General features: G+C 33.2%; 3 protein-coding genes across 4 annotated transcripts; all 3 read left to right on the plus strand.

Moving 5' to 3' along the window:
- Positions 1-5,641: 5,641 nt before the first annotated feature.
- On the plus strand, positions 5,642-7,734 carry LOC112734073 (delta(8)-fatty-acid desaturase 1). The gene has a single exon (XM_025783262.3). It carries the CDS (start codon positions 6,185-6,187, stop codon positions 7,529-7,531), a length of 1,347 nt encoding a protein of 448 aa, XP_025639047.1. The 5' UTR covers positions 5,642-6,184; the 3' UTR covers positions 7,532-7,734.
- Positions 7,735-14,523: 6,789 nt separating this feature from the next.
- Positions 14,524-16,905, plus strand: LOC112734074 (delta(8)-fatty-acid desaturase 2). Of its 2 annotated transcripts, none has more exons than XM_025783264.3 (2): positions 14,524-15,058; positions 15,295-16,905. In XM_025783264.3, the coding sequence occupies exon 2, from the start codon at positions 15,372-15,374 to the stop codon at positions 16,716-16,718; it is 1,347 nt and encodes a 448-aa protein (XP_025639049.1). In that variant the 5' UTR covers positions 14,524-15,058; positions 15,295-15,371; the 3' UTR covers positions 16,719-16,905. The 2 variants fall into 2 exon arrangements, with proteins under 2 accessions (XP_025639049.1, XP_025639048.1); XM_025783263.2 differs by having other exon boundaries at positions 14,528-15,058; positions 15,290-16,905.
- A 2,651-nt stretch (positions 16,906-19,556) lies between these two features.
- LOC140183637 (uncharacterized) lies at positions 19,557-20,225 on the plus strand. Its single transcript, XM_072232100.1, has one exon. The coding sequence runs from the start codon at positions 19,557-19,559 to the stop codon at positions 20,223-20,225; it is 669 nt and encodes a 222-aa protein (XP_072088201.1).
- Positions 20,226-22,143: the final 1,918 nt, after the last annotated feature.

Genomic DNA, 22,143 nt, shown 5'->3' on the forward strand with positions numbered 1-22,143 from the left:
CATCCATGCCAACATCAATGTGTCATTCTTTCTTAGGCTTCAAACAAATCTTCTCCTCTATATTTCATCGTCTTGCTCCCACATCAATAAAAAGTTTGCTTTGTAATTTTGTTGTCCTTTAAAGGGAAGCATATTACAACACATCTAAAGAGAGTAATAACGAAATGAGCACCAATTTATTTGTGTACTTTTTTATTATTATTTTTTAATATAATACAAAAATGATATATTTTTATAAGTTTTTTAAATATTTTTTTTATAAAGTATGTCTGATAGAAAATAAATAAAAGATGTATACAATAAAGAAAGCATATATAAATTTTTTTATAACAATATTCTTTCTCAATTTTTGAACGATTTCTTAATTTCAATAAAAAAACAGTTTTTAAATATATTTAACATGTAAAAAAATAAAAAAAAATTGACTTCTTTTGTATTTATAATAATAATAATAATAATAATAATAATAATAATAATAATAATAATAATAATAATAATAATAATAATAATAATAATAATAATAATAACGTTTTAGGAGAATAAATCAATTCTATTTATTTTATAAATTTCTATGACTTTGTAAATTTTCATCAATGTTCGAGTTAGTAACTTAAACTATAAGCAATCATGAGGTCTAATATAAGTGGTCATTATTTGAGTTTAAGTGTCATGTTTCAAGTTTGGTTTTTAAAAGTAGCAGGCATATAGTATTATAGTAAATTTTATGCTCAACCCCTATCAACTGAAAGATGATTTCGGGTTAGGAATTAGTAGTTGGCTCCCAATTAACATACCAAAATACAAGCAGACATTGAGCACATTGTGTGTCAAGCAGATCAGAAGCACTTTACTTATTTTCTTAACTCTGCCGAAAGTGATTTTCTGGTGGCCACAAATTAAAGTCACAAACCATTGCCATGTTGCATCGCCTATTGCGGGGTCTATAATAATTATAAACAAACTTGAACATTAGTTAAGTTTTTAATTTGTCTATTATTGCAAATCTACGAAAAGTAAAATGTATCATAAGATAAAGAAAAGAAAACTTTTTTAGTGCACAGCTACATTAACGTAATAGGCATTGACCGTGAGGGAAGAATTGAGATTCGATCTCTCAGAGATATATGATTTATGTAGGGATATTACCTTTTTTTTTTTTTAATCAAAGATAGAAAGACTCAAATTCGCAACTTCTAAATGAATATGGAGAGATTATGCCATTTGAGTTACAGCTATTTGGCGGGATATACTTTTTTTTATTAGCTTAGTTTTTGAGAGAAATAATTTTATAATATGATTCAATGTTTGTTTTTATTTATATTATTATATAGACTAGACAATTTTTAGTTTACATCACTAATTGAAAATTGAAGAAATAATATTTTGTAATTGAAATTATTTTAAGGAGATAAAAATTGCTTATTGAATATCGTTCCAGGAAGAAGACAATTAACATATATAGTTAAGAGTTAAGACTTAAGAACTAAGATACTAGCTACTATATAACAAGGGAAAGTCTTACTGATGATTGACGAATAGTGAAATTCATCAGTGTTTGTTAAAACTTAAAACTAAATTAATGGACGATGTTTATCTTTTATTATCTAAATTAATATAAACTTGAAAATTTTTGGACAAACAAATATATTTACTCCATTTCAAGACATTTTCATTAAATTCTCTATTCATTATCAGTCTTATTTTGTCACCCAAGTCAAATTTCGTTGGCAACAACTATATTCTAAAAAAAAACATAGAAAACCTTTTTTTATTAAATATATCAACAATAATGAAGTTGATATAGTAACGGGGCGGTGATGTAAGGGAATGTAATAATATGGTGATGACGTAATAGTATATATATATAAATATAATATACTATATGGTGCATGTTTGATTTTGAATTTTTTTAGAAACTATTTATTCCTTGATAAGATTGTGGAAGGAAAGCAATTAAGTTTCATAAGGTGTTTCATTTATGATCTCTCCATTTTGGGTCGAGATTATAAAGACTGATCTGAAAGAAAATCTTTAATCTCATATATTCTACTAATTAAGTCCCTGACCATGTCACTTTTTCTAGATGGGAGAAAACTCTACTCATCTCAATCTTGATTCCCTGGCAACTGGTCCAAGTCAAGAATGGAAAGGTTCAAAGGCTCTCTAACGAAGCAGTGAACAAAATATCTATCAAAATCAGCTCAGAGAACATACCACTAAAATTATTTAAGAAAATATATAGAAGGTTATTCGTATATTTAACAATTAGTGAGAGCAGTTAACTTTTGCTTTTAATTTATCATAAATGGTCAACAAGCTAAGGTCACTGCCATGCAGATATTTATTTTTGGGTAATATAGTTAAATAAATGGGAAAAAAATGAAAGCTAAACTCAATAATAATAATAATAATAATAATAATAATAATAATAATAATAATAAGGAAAGGTATTACAAAAGTTTATTAATAAAAGAATGGAGATAACTCTACTCATATTGATATAGTTTTCAGACTTTAGACCCCAGTGACTTAGGCCTTCCTCGCTTAAAAAAAAAGGTGGGGATAGTCGAAGTCAAATAATGGAAATAATGAAAAGAAACAAAACCAAATTGAGACATGGTCCCGTTATTAAATGGCGAGTACCCAATATAGATTAGTACTAAATTGCCACTAGCCACTGCATGAATCACTCCAAAAACCAACATCCCCAATAAGGGGTCAAGTTTGGAGTTCTCCTTAGTACGTCTCTCACCTATCATGTGTGTATAATACATTAATTATCAAATTAGTTATTTGTGATTTAGCTAGCGTTTAATTTTTAATATATAATATTTTTGCTAAAATAATCAAGATGATGTTTGATAAAATTTGGTTAAGCTGACCTGAAATACGATATGATATGAAATATGTAAAGACATTAATTTTAATTTTTTTATAAAATATAAAATATGATATATACATATATATATAAAAAATAAAATATTTTTAAAAAAATTATAATACTTTTTTTTATATTTTTTGATATTATTAAAATACAAACTAATATTATTAAATATTTTTAATATTTTTTAATTATATAAAATATTTAAAATAATTTATTTTAATAAATAATATTATATGTTAGTTTAAAATTTATTTAAAAAATATATATTAAGAATGAAATTAAATACGTCAAAACCTAATGATATTTTAATATGTCTAAATGTGTTTGGACTAAAAAATATGTATATCAAATAAATGTTAAATAAATATTATGTTTAAAATTTTGGGATAAGTATTGTTTTGGTCCCTAATGTTTAGGGTCAGAATCAAAACTGTTTTTCGCATAATTTTTTATTTAAAATCATCCCAAACGTTTTATTTCGTATTAAAATCGTCCTTTTAATTTTTTATAGAGAAAAATACCCTTCACTTCTACCATCACCTTTACCACCACCACCTCCCTTACTCCCACCAAATACTAATAATCAGATTCAAGAACACCAACAATAACACATTATTCAAATTCAAAAACAACAACATTAAATTCAACAACAAAATCAACACACAACAACAATAAAATCAGAAAATAACAAATCAAAATCAGAATTAAAAGCAAAAATAAAAACAAAAGCAGATACAAAAGAAGAAGAAGAAGAAGAAGAAGAAGAAGAAACTCAAACAGAAGCAGAAGCAAGAAGAAGCGGAAAGCACAGGCCGAAGCAAGAAGCAGAAGGCGAAGCAGAAAGCAGAGACCGAAGTAAGAAGCAGAAAGCGAAGCAAGAAGCAGAAGCAGAAACGGGGAGGTGCAGCGGCGAGGTGAGGCGGCGACAATGGCGGAGCGCGACGACGAGCTCTCTCTCTGGCTTGCGTCTCCTCTCTCCCTCGTGAGCTCTGATTCCCGACGGCGACGGCGGCTCCAAATTTCGCCGGCGCCGTCCCCTCCCTCCTTCTCCTTCCCCTTTTCCTTCCCCGCCCCTTTCGCATCCTTTCCCCTTTTTCTTTCTCCCCCGCGTTCTTTTCTTTTTTAAAAAAAATATAATTTTTTATTAAAGTAGGAGTAATTTAATAATAAAATTAAAAATTTTATTAAAACGGACGATTTTAATACAAAATAAAATGTTTGTGATGATTCTAAATAAAAAATGACGTAAGGAACGATTTCGATTCTGACCCTAAATATTAGAGACCAAAACAATATTTACTCCAAATATGTTCAACAAATAAACCCCCTAATTTAATAAAGTATCTTTACTTCATGGTTAAGAAATAAGAACACTCAATTTTATTAATATATAATATATATGATATTAGAACCTATTTCATCTAATAATAATAACACAGAAGGGATGCGTGGTTAAAAGGGTGTGAGTATGTGTGGCACTGTGGCCAGAATATAAAATGCAAAAGATAAAAGATAAATTAAAAATATTATTTGTATATCATAATTAATTACTAAAATTAATTATTAATATATTTATATATAAATATATGTGTGGTTTGATTTATTTTTATGTGTATTTATATGTTAATATGTATTTTATACTAATAACTAATTTTAGTATACATATAACATTACTCAACATAAATAAGTGGCAATTAGGGGTGTACATGGTCGGATTCGGTCCGGCTCCGAACACTTTAGGGACTAATTTAATGTGAGGGTCTCAAAAATAAACCCGGTCATTATTTTGGGTCGGGTCTGGACCATAGCTCGGGTCACCCGAACTCGGCTCGGTGGCCCGGTCATCATACACAATTAATATTTTGTGTTATTAGTGATGGATGATAGCTATTTTTATGTGGAATTTAAATATTGTAAACCTTAATATTTTGTGTTATTAGTCATTATAAGATTATAAGTTAATGTTTTATGTTTAAAATGCATAATATTATGTTATTTGTATTGATTTAAATATTTAGTGTTATTAGACAATATTAGTATTGATTATGGTTATGCTTTAATTTTAGAGAAGAGTTAATGCTTGTTATATTTTTTTAAGTGAATTTTACTATGTGAATTGTGAAATAATAGTTGAAAATTAGGTGATTTTTACATACTAAAGACCCGATTTTCATTCAATTTTTATCCGATTTTCACCTAACCCAAAAATGCATAAATTTCATTGGGTTTAGGATCGGATTAGAATATAAAAATTAAGCTCGGTCTATATTTCGAGTCGGATCTGGATTAAGTCAAACCCGTGTGGCCCGTACACCCCTGGTAGCAATAATGTTTTCGGTTTTATACGTACCCTTAATGTTTTCGGTTTTATACGTACCCTTATAATTAAGGTCACCAGCCCAGCAGCTTCCATTATATACGTACGTATGGTTTCTTGTCGGTTAATTTATTTTCTCACAAACTAAAATAAAAACTGAAAATAATTAAAAAAGGATATTTTAAAATAAAAAATGATTAGATATATAATTATTTTTTAATAAAATTTTAGTTTTATATATAAAAGATATTTTAGAAAATAATTTGGATTAAAAAAAAAAAGAGAATTCGGAAATATAATTATTTTCAAAATTTATTCCCAAAGTGTTTTTTTTTTTTAATTATTAATCAATATGTCACCATTCAAAAAGAGTGGTATTAGATATTTGTGTGTACAGATAATAACAACAATAAAATATAACCAACATTTTCCTTCTATTGCTTCTAATTTCTAAATGAGACTACTTATATGGTTAAGTTATAGTATATTGGAAATAATTGTGTTGATAAACGTGTTCCAGCACACGTTTGCTGCCTGGCTGGTACCTTAACAGCACGCTGCCTTGCTCGTTAAGCGTTAACAACATAACAAAAAAGACTTATTTTTTCCCATGTGTGGTTAACTGCCTTAACGGCTATAACTTAAAACCTAACAATTCTGTTAATATAGAAGTTATAAATCTTCCTAGCTAGGAGAAACAAGCATCCAAACCTAACACAAAAACCAAAAAAAGGAAAGAAACCGAGAAAAAGAAGGGGTTTTAGGTTCCCTCAATATCAATCCAGGTCCCTTGATCAAAGGGATTCTCTGCATTGTATTCGTAGAATCAGATACTTCATCATCTTTCTAGATATCTTTCTGTGAATGAATCAAGAATAATATAGTTATATACTTCCATTTTTTGTTATTCTTATCCCTTGGTTGATATAGATACACATATACATAGTTTTGACATCATCATAATCAAGATCAAGATCAAGAACATGCAGGGGGTTGAGAAGAAGTACATAACCCCTGAGGAGCTGAAGGAGCATAACAAGGCAGGGGATTTGTGGATTTCAATTCAAGGGAAAGTTTACAATGTCACAGATTGGGCCAAGGATCACCCTGGCGGTGATGTTCCCATTCTAAACCTTGCAGGCCAGGATGTAACCGACGCATTCATCGCTTACCATCCCGGCACAGCATGGCAATATCTGGACAAGTTCTTCACCGGCTACCACCTCAAAGACTACAATGTCTCCGAGGTTTCCAAGGATTACAGAAAACTCTGTTTCGAGTTTGCGAAAATGGGGCTATTCGAGAAGAAGGAGCATGTTACTCTATACACACTGTCTTCCGTTGCTGCCATGTTTGCCATGGTGGTGTACGGTGTCTTGAAATGCACAAGCGTCTGGGCTCATCTGGGATCGGCCCTTTTGCTTGGTTTGCTTTGGATGCAGAGCACATATGTTGGACATGATTCCGGCCACTATGAAGTTATGTCGAGCCGGCAATACAACAAGTTTGCACAGATTCTTTGTGGGAATTGCTTGACAGGGATAAGCATTGCATGGTGGAAGTGGACTCACAATGCACACCACATTGCTTGCAATAGTCTTGACTATGATCCTGATCTACAACACATTCCGGTTTTTGCCGTGTCTTCACGGTTCTTCACCTCAATGAAATCTTACTTCTATGATAGATGCCTCAAGTTTGATGCTCTATCTAGGTTCTTGGTGAGTTACCAGCACTGGACATTCTACCCTGTGTTGTGCTTTGCAAGGCTAAACCTTTATCTTCAGACCTTTCTGCTATTGTTTTCGTGGCGGCGCAATGTCCCGGACAGAGCTTACAACATTGCTGGGATCCTTGTGTTCTGGACTTGGTTCCCACTCCTTGTTTCTTGCCTGCCAAATTGGCCGGAGAGGGTGATGTTTGTGGTTGCAAGTATGGCTGCATGCTCCATTCAGCACCTCCAATTTTGCCTCAACCATTTCTCAGCCAATGTGTATGTTGGGCCGCCAAGTGGGAACGATTGGTTCGAAAAGCAGACGAGTGGGACACTGGACATCTCTTGTTCATCTTGGATGGATTGGTTCTTTGGTGGGTTGCAGTTCCAGCTTGAGCACCATTTGTTTCCAAGATTGCCAAGGGCGCAATTGAGGAAGGTTTCTCCCTTGGTGATTGATCTTTGCAAGAAGCATGGTTTACCTTACAGGAGTTTGTCTTTCATAGAGGCCAATATATGGACCCTCAAGACCCTAAGAACTGCTGCATTGCAAGCCAGGGACCACACTATCCCTCCCCAGAATCTGCTATGGGAGGCTTTCCACACTCATGGTTGAACACAGCATATATAGTTGACAATCATACACCTTGTGGTGTTAGTTTTATTTGTTCATGTTCTATGTATATCTCAATAAGCTAAATGGTATTCTTGTACAGTTTTCTTCTGGAAATGATGTTAAATTGCTGCACATTGCATGCAAGTAACATTAGCCTTATGTATCTATCGGGATTATATGAAAATCTCCTCTCATTTGCTACACTTTTGCTTTTTCAAAATTAAAATTAAATTTTCAAACATAATTTTGCAAAACAAAAATACTAGCTGCCTAAACCTATTTTACTAAGTCCAACCAAGTCATAATACTTCTTTTTCTTAGTTTTGGTGCTTCTTTTTCTCTAGTTTCATTTCTCCTTCTCTTTCTTTTTCCTCCTCCTTCTTATTCTTATTCTCCTTTTTTTATTTGATTTCTTCTCATCATTCCTTCTCCTCCATCTTTAATTCTTAATTATAAAAAAATTTGTCAATAATTATAACAGTCTATATCATATCTTTTTAATAATTACCTTAATTCTTTATTATATCTATGAATAATATATATATCTTTTAAATAATTTTTTATACAATATTTTAAAATATAGTATATTTTTATTTTTGTCTATTTAATTTATCTGAATAATTGGAGAATTATTTGTTAATATTTTTAATAGTATATTATTATTTTTTACTACTCAAATCAATATTTTATTATTATTATTATTATTATTATTAATTTGACAACATTTAATGAATATATAAAATTTATTTTAAATATTTTAGTTCATTTTTTCTTATAGACATTGAGTTATTTGTTTATTGTATAGTATACTTTTTTTATTAAATATAAATATTTTGTAAATTCTTTTATTTTATAAATTGTTTGGTATTAATATAAATAACAAACAAATATAGAAAGTTGTTTCATATAAGATAAATATATTCATGAATAACTTATTTTAGAAGCATATTTAAGACATAAATATAAAGAAATAAATATTTTTTATATATCATACAGATACATAGACTAGTATCACATAAATTAAATACATGGGTTATGCATCAATTTAGTTAGTTAATTTTAGTCTTTAATTAGTTAGTTTTTAATGTTAAAACTCCTCCTGATTTTTTATGTACAAGGATTATAGTTGTAACCTTATCTCTGGTTTGAAATTTGGTAGAGCTCACATTGATGACACATTGTTACTTCAATTCTTTCATTCATTCACTGTATATAGACACAACAACAACGACAACAAATACTAACAATAATTAAGAAAAAAAAAAAACTTGGGAAAGAACTGTGAACGTAGTTGCAGGTTGAAAACAGTGAATGAATGAATTCATCAATTGAGCTGATCGAATAGAAGGTCTGTGGGTGTGGGTGTCGGGTTTAATAGTTACTAAAATCCAAAAGGGGTACAACAATAATGAGTGCCAAAACTTCGATGTGAATTACACATAATAATTAAGAAAAGTTTAGGGCAGTAACTTTATTAAATTCTGCCTAGTATGTAATCAGTAAAGAAAAGTGAGCCATTGGATGAAATTTCACACCAATCTCACATCATTAAAATCATCATTAATGGCTATTTGATGGTTACAAATCACAAAAGTTGCTCTAGCATTCCTCTAATAATTAAAGGTAGGTATATGAATGTAACCGATTTAAATTAGTTGAGTGATTAATTTATTTATTTATTTAAATATAATTTTGTTAAGAAATTATTTAGAAGTGAAGTTAATTAGAGTCAATTAATTAAAAAATAGGAGACTCAAACTTACGATTTTTAGGTGAGTATAAGAAAATTATGTCATTGAGTTATAGTTTATTGGTGGCTTATGTTGTAATTGGTTCTTTAGACTTTTTCGTTTAAATAAATATCGAGAGTTTAAGTCTTTTCTAATACATACACTAATTTATTGGCCAACAACAAATCTATTTTTAGTTTTTTGCATTATTTCTCAACTCGACAAACTAAAAACAAATTCATTACAGATCTAAATTCTATTTAAGGAACTACCGCTAACCAATAAATATTAAATCTCAAACATCGAATCTCTAAATAAAATTTCGATGTACAACAAATTAAATTTTAACTTATTTAATTGATAATCATATTATGTGTACACAAAAAACCAAATATTAAGTCACAAAAAAAAATATTAATCACTAAAAAGAATAATATAAACTCCGTTTTTACTACTACAAAAAGAATCCAAATAGATACTCAGCCCAGTATAAAATGTTATGGACGACCGAAATTACAACTTGGGTCTATCTCCATTTCAAAAGGTTCATATGAATCACACATGAGGCACACGGGTAATGTGAAACAATATGGAGGAAAGTGAGCCTAAACTGCCTGCCAGTGAGTTGTTTCTTTTTTTTCAAGAAAAATAACGTTATATTATTTTTAGTATAAAAAAAAATAAAAATACATATAGCCAGACATGAGCCACTTTTATTGACATATCACATGGTTAGCAATCCTTGATAGGTGGAGGACTTAATTAACGTGTCACGTGGCATGGGGCCATGGATCAGCCAATTGCGATATTTAAATCTAATTAACATTGCCTCTTAACTCTTTAGTCTGATAATGTCAATAGACAGATTCTATTTGCTCATACTAATTCTGTCCTTGCTGTTATTAACTTATCATTTATTACGATTATTAGTTTAGTAGCAACCATAGATTTGCTTGGTGGTTTAATAGCTAAGCACGTCAAATCAAAATGAATTAAGAGACCCCATTTGTTCGCCAAAAGTTCAGGACATCATCGATCCCACCGTCAATTCTTAGGCTCCAAATAATCTCCTCCTCTATTTCATCGTCCTGCTTCTGTAATCATAATAAAAGCTTGCTTTCTAATTTTATTGTCCTTTAAAGGGAAGCATATTATTAACACACACCTGAAACGAGTAATCATGATATGACTTATGACCACAAATATATTTTTTGTATAAAAATAAATATTTCTATAAGAAAAGTAAAATAACAAGCTCATAAAATTTTTTGTTTTATTTCTAGCAGTTTTCCATATTTATATTTTCGGATACTAATGATGTATTTTCTTAACTTTTAATTATTTCTTTCAAAATTATTTAGATATATTAAATGTTTTAAAATACAGAAAACGTTGACTACTTTTTTTAAATTAAAATTAAAGGAATAATTAAAATAATAACATGCATTTATGAGAATAAATCATTCCTCTGGTAAAAATCTCTATGAGCTGTGTTATCTTTCATCATTTCCAGAGTTAGTAACTTAAAATACAAGCAGACATTGAGCACATCGTGTGTCGACCAAATCAGGACCACTTTGCTTATTTTCTTAAGTCTGGTGGTTGCATCACGTTTTGCGATGTTTATAATAAAAGTAAGGAAAAGTTTAGGGGGACAACACACCAATTTCACACCATTAAATCATTATTGATGGCTATTTAATAACTACCAATCACAAAAGTTGCTGGTCCCTAACATTGCTCTAAAAGTAATACCAATTATACTGTGTTTGGAGTCTAAATTTTTGTTTAATTTATTTTTTATAATAAATTTTAAATAATTTAATTTTTATATTTGAAATTAAAATTAAAAATTTTTTTGACAATTGAATATCAAATCTTTTTTCAGAAACAAACTTGCATATTATTATTATTATTATTAAGTTTTTAATTTGTCTATTATTGTAAATCTAAGAATAGTAAATTGTATCATCATATATTCATATCCAATTATCCATATAAACTAACAAAAGAAAAATTTCTTAATACAGCTAAGCTAGCGTAACATGCCTGGCATTACCGAGTTATTATCTAAATAAATATGAAACTCGAAAATGTTACACAAACCATGCAAATATATATATATATATATATACACACACACATTTCTTTAATTTTGTCTATATGAGATATTAAATTTATTCCAATAGATATTACTTACAATAGACAAAACTTTTTGTCTTGTAGAGTCTAACTTATTATAAGATTTGAGACTCAAATTCACAATTTTTTTCCATCTCCATTTTATCACCCAAACAAAATCATGTCGACAATAAACATATTTATTCTGAAAAATTGGAAAAACATTATATTCAGGTCCCTCACCGTGTCTCTCTTTTTCTAGGCGTGGGATAAAACTCCACTCAGTTACTTTCCTGGCAATTAGTCCAAGTCAAATATTGGAAAGGTTCAAAAACTAACAAAGAAGTAAACAAAATATCGATCAAAATCAGCTTAGAAAACACACCCTCTTATATATAGAAGGTTCGTATATTTAATAATTAGTGACAGCAGTTAACTACTTTTGCTTCTTAAAAAAAAAAAAAAATAGCCAAACCCAATTATTTTAATATATCAGTATAATACTTGTACGCTACTTGTAAATTACTCAACTCTAATATTTAAACTTTTAATCAAACGTGATTCATAATAAAAGCACCAACAGATAAATACCTATGGAATAATATAAAGTAATGCGATTTTGAGTTAGTTTATAACTTTATATACATGGAATAATATATAATAATTAATTTTTATAAAAATAATTAAAAATATTATCTCTTTATTACACATAAAAGTATGAAACAAAACAACATTTGAAAAATAAATAGACAGTTGTTAATAAAACTCATGTATCCATTTATAATATTTAAGTATTTAATTAATAAGTAAGAAGATATTAAATTTCAACTAAATAACAAATTAGAATAAACAAAATTGTATGACTTTGATGCTCTGTCAATTGAATCCTAGTAAGTAGTAACAATACGTACCTATCATAACGACATATACTTAAATAATGATCTATTATTGTTTTATTCGTTTAAAAAACCTAATACTATATTTTTTTTAAATTAACCCATCAAATTAAAAAAAAATCACAATTATCTCAAAAAACAATGAGATTTTTAACAAAAAATTTTTTTCGATTAATGAAGACTCGAACTCGCAACTTCTTAATTGAGTGTGGGGAGACTATGCCATTTGAGCTATTGCTTCTTGGCAAAATTAAATAAACTTACATAAAATATTAAACTGTTAATTTATCCATTAAAAATCAATCAGAATTAATAAATTTTTTTATTGAAAATTTTGTTATCTTTTAATGATAATTGTCAAGACTATTTAATTTTTTATTATTTTTTTAAATATATTAATTAAATTTATTGTATAAAATTAAAAAATATTAATAATTTTTAAAATATTTTTATAAAAATATATTAATAATTAATATATCGCATAAATATATTTTGAAGAGATCATGACAGAATTAACCAATTTTACAGAAATTAAATATCAAAAATTTAAAAATAATATTTTTTATTTAAAAATCTTACAAAAAAATTATTAGAGGACGGATTGGATATTCAATTAAATTACATTACAAAATATGTACATAGCGGACTCCATCGTCTAGGCTCAAGAAGGGACCTTCCCCGAAAGTAGCATCTATGCTTGTAAGTTAGAAAAAATTTTAAGTGTATCCAAAATAATATTAGTGTTTCAATTATTTTAATCATTAATTTTAATTAATTTATATTATATATATTTTATAATTAAGATCAACTATTAAAATAATTAAAATACTAATATTTTTGATATACTTAAAATTCTTTCTATAAATTATAACTACAACGATTGATATTTTTCATGGGGTACCATAAGTCTATAATTATACTTCTAGTCTTGTAGGACCGGATGGAAGACTTACTCCGTTATTGTATTTAAATAATAATATATAATAAGTATATATTAAAATTAATTATCAAAATTAATTATTAAATATAAAATATATATTAAAATATAAATTAAAAATGATATTTAACTTTTTGAAATACATTTCATTCTTTAAAAATAAAAATATAATATTTAGATATTTTACATGTTAAATAGTATAGTATATTAGAGAGAATTTTTTATTTAAATAAATATCATTCTCTTGTCTCATTTATACGAGATATACACACGTTTCGTGTCCATCTGTATTATCGGATATACATATATTTCGTTTAGAAGATAGGTGGACACGAAACGTGTATATTTCAGTGTAAACAAGATATACTGTAAACGAGATATATGTTTTTTTTTTTAAATTAAAAATAATAAAAAATATTAATATTATCAATAATCCAAATTTTTAGCATGCAATTAGTATATAAAAAAGTTGGTAGAAGATATTAAAATGGATATGTTTGATCAATTGGTACTCAAAAAGGTTGATGGGATGGTGGGATTAAAATGGAAACGGTTATCTCTCACGTTATCTCCCACTATTCACGTGAGAGATAACCGTTTTAATTCTCTCTCCACTATCCTATCAATGTTTCATAACAATTGGCAAACGATTATTTTTATTTTTCAAATTTAAATAAATCCAATTAGATCATAATTTATTTTAAATTTTTTAAAAGAGTACATAAAAAATTTTAGTTTAAATTTTGATCCAATTAGATTGATTTAAATTTAAAAAATAAAAATAACCGTTTGCCAATTGTTAGAAGATATTAATGGGATAGTAGAGAGAGAATTGAAACGGTTATCTCTCACGTGATAGTGGGAGATAACGTGAGAGATAACCGTTTCCATTTTAATCCCAGTATCTCATCAATTTTTTTGAGTACCAATTGATTAAATATATCCATTTTAATCTCTTCTACCAACTTTTTTATATACTAATTACATGCTAAAAATTTAAATTATTGATAATATTAATATTTTTTATTATTTTTAATTTTTTTAAAAAAATATATATATCTCATTTACAATGTAAATGAGATATTTATTTCGTTTACACTGTAAACAAAATACATACAAAATTATCTCGTTTAAACGAGATAAGAGAGGAATATTTATTTCGATAAATATTTTTTAAATTATTTATTTCAATAATTATTATAATTAATTTATTTATTTAAATAAAAAATCCATATTAGAGATGAATTGTTTATCATGTATGCAATTTGATTTGTGATGTTATTATATTGGTGTTAATGTGTGTATAATAATAAATTAATGAAAGTGCAGGCTGGCACAGCATGAGTATGGCAGTGCCGCATGTGATGTGTGAGAGCGAAACTGAGAGGTGAGAGCATCACATTCTCCGTTCCCCAAAATATCTCAGCATCGACTTTAACCCACTCTCAATACGTTGCAACGCGCTTTACCATAACTAGCCTGTGCCCCACCCACCCATTCACACCCTCATTCTTCGCTGGTGTTTTGCTTCTTAAGCATATCCGTTCCACCTTGGGTAGTTACTTTCTGAATCATTTAATTTAATATACAAGTTATAAATAAATCTACCTAGGAGATCCCAAGCATTTTCCCCTGAGAGGGAGAGAGAGAGAGAGAAAAAGAGAGAAAAACGGGGTTTTAGGTTCAGATTCGGTGTTCCTGCCGCCCCCTTTCTTTCTCATTCTCTGCCTTGCCGCCGCACACTCAATCTCATTCTCCGCTACACCTCCTTTCTTCTCTGTTCTCTGTTCGCTTTCTCGACTCCCTGCTGATCTGATCCATCTTCTCCACTTTAGAACTTCAGGTACATTGAATTTGGTTTCGTTGTTATTTCAGTTATTCTGATTCTCAAGCTGAAATTTGTTATTAATTAGGAGGAGGCTGTTATATTTGTTAAGAATTAGGATGCTGATGTTATCATGATTACAAAACTGCTTATGCCTATATTTGAAACATGCGTCATGGACATATATATCACTTTGAATGCTGACCTTTAGCGCAAGTTTATTTATTTATTTACATGATACTGTGGCAGGACAGTAGAGGAGTTTGACAACCATGGGCATAGTTTTGTCTTCATCATCATCATAATCAAGATCAATATTAGGTTCAAGATCATGCAGGTTGTTGAGAAGAAGTACATGACCCCCGAGGAGCTGAAGGAGCACAACAAGCCAGGGGATTTGTGGATTTCGATCCAGGGGAAAGTCTACAACGTCACAGATTGGGCCAAGGATCACCCTGGCGGTGATGTTCCCATTACAAACCTTGCTGGCCAGGACGTAACCGATGCGTTCATCGCTTATCATCCTGGCACAGCGTGGCAATATCTTGACAAGTTCTTCACCGGCTACCACCTCAAAGACTTCAATGTCTCTGAGGTCTCCAAGGATTACAGGAAACTCTGGGTCGAGTTTGTGAAGATGGGGCTATTTGAGAAGAAGGAACATGTTACTCTATACACACTGTCTTCAGTTGTTGTCATGTTTGCCATTGTGATCTACGGTGTCTTGAGCTGCACTAGCGTCTGGGCTCATCTGGGATCTGCCCTTTTGCTTGGTTTGCTTTGGATGCAGAGCACATATGTTGGACATGATTCTGGACACTATGAAGTTATGTCAAGCCGCCAATACAACAAGTTTGCACAGATCCTTTGTGGGAATTGCTTGACTGGAATAAGCATTGCATGGTGGAAGTGGACTCACAATGCACACCACATTGCTTGCAATAGTCTTGACTATGATCCTGATCTACAACACATTCCGGTTTTTGCCGTGTCTTCACGGTTCTTCAGCTCTATGAAATCTTACTTCTATGGTAGATACCTCAAGTTTGATGCTCTGTCTAGGTTCTTGGTGAGTTACCAGCACTGGACTTTCTACCCGGTGTTGTGCTTTGCAAGGATAAACCTTTACCTTCAGACATTTCTGCTATTGTTCTCAAGGCAGCGTAATGTCCCGGATAGAGCTTACAACATAACTGGAATCCTTGTGTTCTGGACTTGGTTCCCACTCCTCGTTTCATGCTTGCCAAATTGGCCGGAGAGAGTGATGTTTGTGGTTGCAAGTATGGCTGCATGCTCAATTCAGCACCTCCAATTTTGCCTCAACCATTTTGCGGCAAATGTGTATGTTGGGCCGCCGAGTGGGAACGATTGGTTCGAGAAGCAGACGAGTGGGACACTGGATATCTCTTGCTCATCTTGGATGGATTGGTTCTTTGGTGGGTTGCAGTTCCAGCTTGAGCACCATTTATTTCCAAGATTGCCAAGGGCACAATTGAGGAAAGTTTCACCATTGGTGATTGATCTTTGCAAGAAGCATAATTTGCCTTATAGGAGTTTATCTTTCTTTGAGGCCAATCTGTGGACTCTAAAGACCCTAAGAACTGCTGCATTGCAGGCCAGAGACCACACTATCCCTCCCCAGAATTTGCTATGGGAGGCTTTCCACACTCATGGTTGAAGACAGCATAGTTGACAATTGTGACTTCTCTGGAGCATATTATCAAACACCTTGTGGTGTTAGTTTTATTTGCCCCATGTTTTCTGAATTGGGCAATTGGAGTGACATTAGGATTATACGTCTATCGGGAATGTATCAAATTATGAGCGATGATTCATTCAATAATAAAATCTTTTTCTTTTATGAATGTAGTTAGTTAGAAGAAAGTGAAGAAAAGTGGCGGGTTTTGCTAATTCTACACAAGACGACAAATACAATAATAAGAACAGTGAGGGCAATGCAAATTAAGATAGATTCCCACTTGTTAACGTGATAAGATAAGTATTCGTAAACGATGGAGTGGTCATTTCCATAAATTTGGGCAACTAACCAACTACACTCCTTTATTTAATACGAACAAATGCTCAAGAATATCCAATGATGCTATAGTATTTGACTATTTCCAATACTTAGTACATTCTAAGTCTTAATGTGGAAGAAACTTAGCAGATATTTATTTGAGATTGCGGTATACTAGTCTTTGGAATTGGTCCATGGCCATTGGGATTACTGGTTTCAGATCCCTGACTTATCAAGTATATTGTTACTGGTTTTGCTATTCATTCGGTCATTCCCCTTTTAAAAACATCAATGATTTTATTTTGCTTTATTATATCTGATGTTTGCAATAAACAAATTTTTCTTTAAACATATTTGTGTTTAGTTTTTTTATCGCATTATTCATAATTCTTTATTTCTTTTAGATATTTCTCTCTAATTATTTATCTATTTTTATCTAATGTGCTCTCCTGGTTGAAATGTTTTGTTGGTTTCCTCAACGTTTTTCTTGGGACAAAAAATCGAATTTCATTAATGAAAATTACAAGTACAAACAATTATAAGTTCAATATCACAACACTACAGATTATTATAAATCATCAAAAAGCATGCAGGGCATAGTGGCATGCCCTTTAATCCCTATATAGGTATCTAAGTACATATAATACCATATTTCATTCTTGTACCCGAACTTTTGCTTAAACTCAACTCTTAGAATTGCAACTGATACGTCATCCTTATCCTTGGTCGCCCGAAAAGCTCGGCACGTGAGCAGATAAGATCGGCCTCACGCTAGCCGCTCGATAAGCTCGGCACGAAAACAGACATGAACGACCTCACCCAGTTGAAAATAAGAAACGTGCTCAACAAACTTAATCACCAAAACAGAATATCATGACCAACCTACAAACTAGGACTTATCCCCAGTAAAACGGATAAAACAACTCCTATAAAGCCGAGCTAATATCCTCGGCTAAGGTTCAGGTTCCATTCTCAGTCTTCTATTCTTTACTTATCTAATTCACTAAAGATCATTACTAACTTGAGCGTCGGAGTATCTTTTGCAGGTATTCCCGCCGTGGTGTTCGATCCAGGCCGACGTATAGCTCTTCCTCTCCGACAGCCGCCTGCTCGGAGTCGCTAAAGCTCGGCCACCCCAGTGCCAGGACTAAACACTTGGCGCCCACCGTGGGGCCGGAATATACCTGACCTCACCATTCATTTTATTTAGTATCTTACCTTATTTTGCAGGATTTCCTATCCTCGGACATGGCTGACAATGGGAACCCCCAACCCACACAAGCAGAGCTCCTAGCTCAGATCGCCGAACTCCAGGCAGAGGTGCGGAAGATAGCTGAACTGTCCGCACAGAACAATGGAAAGCACGAAGGAGAAAGCTCTAAAAACTCGGCGCAGGGCAATGCGGATCCCCTGAACATCACTCCACCAAAGGAAAAACTCACCCTTGAGAACCCCTTTTCTGACGAGATGACTAAGTTCCAGATGCCGAAAAATTTTGTATTACCTACAGCGCTGGAACTATACAAGGGGTTCGGTGACCCCTGAGCTCATGTCAAAAAGTTTCAATCCATGATGTTTTTTAACGGCGCTAACAATGAGCCCGTGCTTTGCCGGGCTTTTCCTACTTATCTTGATGGTGCTGCATTACTGTGGTTTTCTAAACTGTCTGCAGGTTCAACTTCCTCCTTTGAGGAACTGGCGAGATCCTTTATTGACTATTTCGCTGCATCGAGAATTTATGTCCATGGATCAGACTACCTAGGCACAATCAAGCAAGGCCAACACGAGAGTTTAAAGAACTACATGACCAGGTTTTCCGAGGCTACTATGGAGATCCAAGACTTGGATCCGGCGGTCCACCTGCATGCCCTCAAGGCCGGCCTCCGACCAGGCAAATTCCGGGAAACCATTGCGATAACAAAACCAAAAACACTAGAGGAGTTCCGAGAAAGGGCTGCAGGTCAAATGGAGATTGAAGAACTCCATGAGGCCCAAAAGCCGGATAGACAACCTCAGCGGAGGGATGAGAAAAAGGCTTTCAGATCACCAGGCAACAAGGATACAAAGAGGCCCTTCAAGCTTACACCAAAATACAACACATATACCAGATTCAATACCAAGAGAGAAAACATCATCAAAGAAATTCTGAATGCCAAAATTGTGAAGCCGCCAGCTCGAGCAGGGAACTACCAAGACCAAAGGTTCGTAGACAGAAGCAAGCATTGCGCCTTCCACCAGAAGTTCGGCCATACTACGGACGACTGCATCGTTGCAAAAGACCTGCTCGAAAGACTGGCACGCCAAGGGCTCTTAGACAAATATGTCGAAGGCCGGAAAGCCAGAGGGACAAACTCGGACAGGAACGAGTACAAATAAGCAGTGACAGAAAAAAAAGAACAAACAACTCCTGATCCACCAAGTGGCATCATCAGCCACATATCAGGAGGATACGCAGGCGGAGGTGAAACAAGCTCGGCCAGAAAACGAAGCTATAGGGCGATGCTGGCAATCAAAGGAACACTGCAGCCAAAGAAGAAGGAAGACCCAGATGTCACGATATCCTTCAATCATTCAGACTTCAGATCGGCAAGCCCTAACCTCGATGACCCAGTAGTAATCTCCATACAGGTTGGAGAGCTGTTGGTAAGAAAAACACTACTGGACCCAGGTAGTAGTGCTGATGTTTTGTTTTATTCTACCTTTAAAAAGATGAAATTATCAGAAAAACTAATACAGCCTTCCTCGGTAGAGCTAATTGGGTTCTCCGGAGAAAGGGTCCCCATCATGGGACATATATGGCTGAGGACCACAATGGGAGAGATCCCTATCTCGAAGTCCATTGATATTCAGTACCTAATAGTAGACTGCTATAGCCCTTATAATATCATAATTGGGAGACCCGCCTTGAATATATTCAAAGCGGTAGTATCCACATTACACCTGTGTGTCAAGTTTCCAGTGCAGAAAAACAAGATAGCTACAGTATACGCTGATCACCAAGAAGCTCGGCAGTGCTATAATGCATGTCTAAAGCAAGCCCATACGAGGGAGATAGCTCGGCCCCAAGTCCAAGCCATACATAACTCGACCGAAGCCACAATGTTAGCTGATCTCGACCCGAGAGAAGACCTCAGCGAAAGACCTCAGCCAATGGACAACCTTCACTAATTAACATTAACAGCAGATGAAAAGAAATACACATACATCGGAGAAGCACTAGAAGGAAAAGAACGAGCAAGACTCATACACATACTGCGCCAGAACGCCGACCTATTCGCATGGACACCAGACGACATGCCGGGAATAAGCCCAGAAGTCATCTGCCACAAATTAGCAATCGACAAAACAGTCCGACCAGTGGCACAGAAGAAAAGAAATCTCGGAGAAGAGAAAAAACAAGCAGCACTTGAAGAGACCAAGAAGCTCCTCAATGCAAGTTTCATCAGAGAAATCTGCTTCACCACATGGCTATCAAACGTGGTAATGGTAAGGAAAAACTCAGATTTTGATGCACCCAGAAGACCAAAGCAAAACAACTTTTATAACAGAGCATGGAAACTTTTGTTACAAGGTCGGAATATGGAAGTCTATCTGGATGACATGGTAGCAAAAACGCATGTGCAAGGGTCACATTGTGATGACTTGGTAGAAGTTTTCAATCAACTCCGAGCATATGACATGAGACTCAACCCGGACAAATGTGCTTTTGGAGTCCAAGGAGTGAAATTTCTTGGCTTCATATTAACCTCACGAGGTATAGAAGCCAACCCAGAGAAATACAATGCAGTGCTGACCATGACAAGCCCAAAGACAGTAAAAGAAGTCCAACAATTTGCAGGGAGAATAGCCGCCCTATCACGTTTCCTACCCGCAGTGGCAAACCGATCTTACCATTTCTTCCAGACATTCTCTAAGGGCAAGAAATTTTCATGGACGGAGGAATGTGAAAACTCCTTTATAGAACTCAAACAGCTCTTAACATCACCTCCAGTACTCCAAAGACCAGAGGCAGGTAAGCCGTTGTATTTGTATTTATCAGTATCTAACAATGCTATAAGCTCGGTCCTAGTGATCAAAACAGGAAAAAAGCAAAACCCAGTATACTTCATTAGTAAGGTACTGCAACCAACAGAAACAAGATATCCGAAGATAGAGCAGCTAGCGCTGGCACTAGTCACCACAGCAAGAAGGCTGCGACATTACTTTCAAAGTCATACAATCATAGTACGAACAGACCAACCATTAAGGCAGATATTAACCAGACCCGAGCTCGCCGGACGACTAATAAAGTAGTCAATTGAACTATCCGAGTTCGACATTTAGTACGAGTCGAGAAAGACTCTGAAATCACAAGTACTTGCCGACTTCGTGTCAGAAATGACTAATGAGACACAACATACAGCAACCAATTGGAGTATACACGTGGATGGAGCATCAAACAGAGAAGGAAGCAGAGCTGGGGTACTGCTAAAAGAGGGAGAGAAAGTGATAGCCGAACAATCACTACTATTCCGCTTCAATGCAAGTAACAACCAAGCGGAATATGAAGCTTTGCTAGCAGGATTGAAGCTCGCCCAGCAACTTAGGATACCTTAGATAATAGTCTACTGCGACTCATCACTTGTAGTACATCAAATCAAGGGCGAGTACCAGGTAAAAGATCCTTTGTTAGAGAAATATTGGCTCATAACAAAGGATCTCATCTCAAAGTTCAGTAATTTGATATTATTCATGTAAACCGAGAATAAAACACCAGAGCCGATGTGTTATCCAAGTTAGCCACAACAAGGCAGGCGGAAAACACACCGGCCCTGTCCCAACTAACACTCAACAAGCCGAGATTTGAGCAGGACACAATCTTAAGCATCATGCAGGTACCAGATTGGAGAACACCTTTTCTCAATTACATCAACACAGGTGCCGTGCCAAACGAGGAGCCGAACTTGCCGCTCTTCCGAAGGAAAGCAAGTTTCTATACAGTACTCGAAAATACCCTGTACAGGCGAGGACACTCCCAACCACTCCTCAAATGCATCAGCTATGAGGAAGCCGAAGATGTTATGGCAGAAACACACGAAGGGGTTTG

The sequence above is a fragment of the Arachis hypogaea genome, chromosome 3 (assembly GCF_003086295.3).
Source record: "Arachis hypogaea cultivar Tifrunner chromosome 3, arahy.Tifrunner.gnm2.J5K5, whole genome shotgun sequence".
Taxonomy (NCBI): Eukaryota; Viridiplantae; Streptophyta; class Magnoliopsida; order Fabales; family Fabaceae; genus Arachis; species Arachis hypogaea.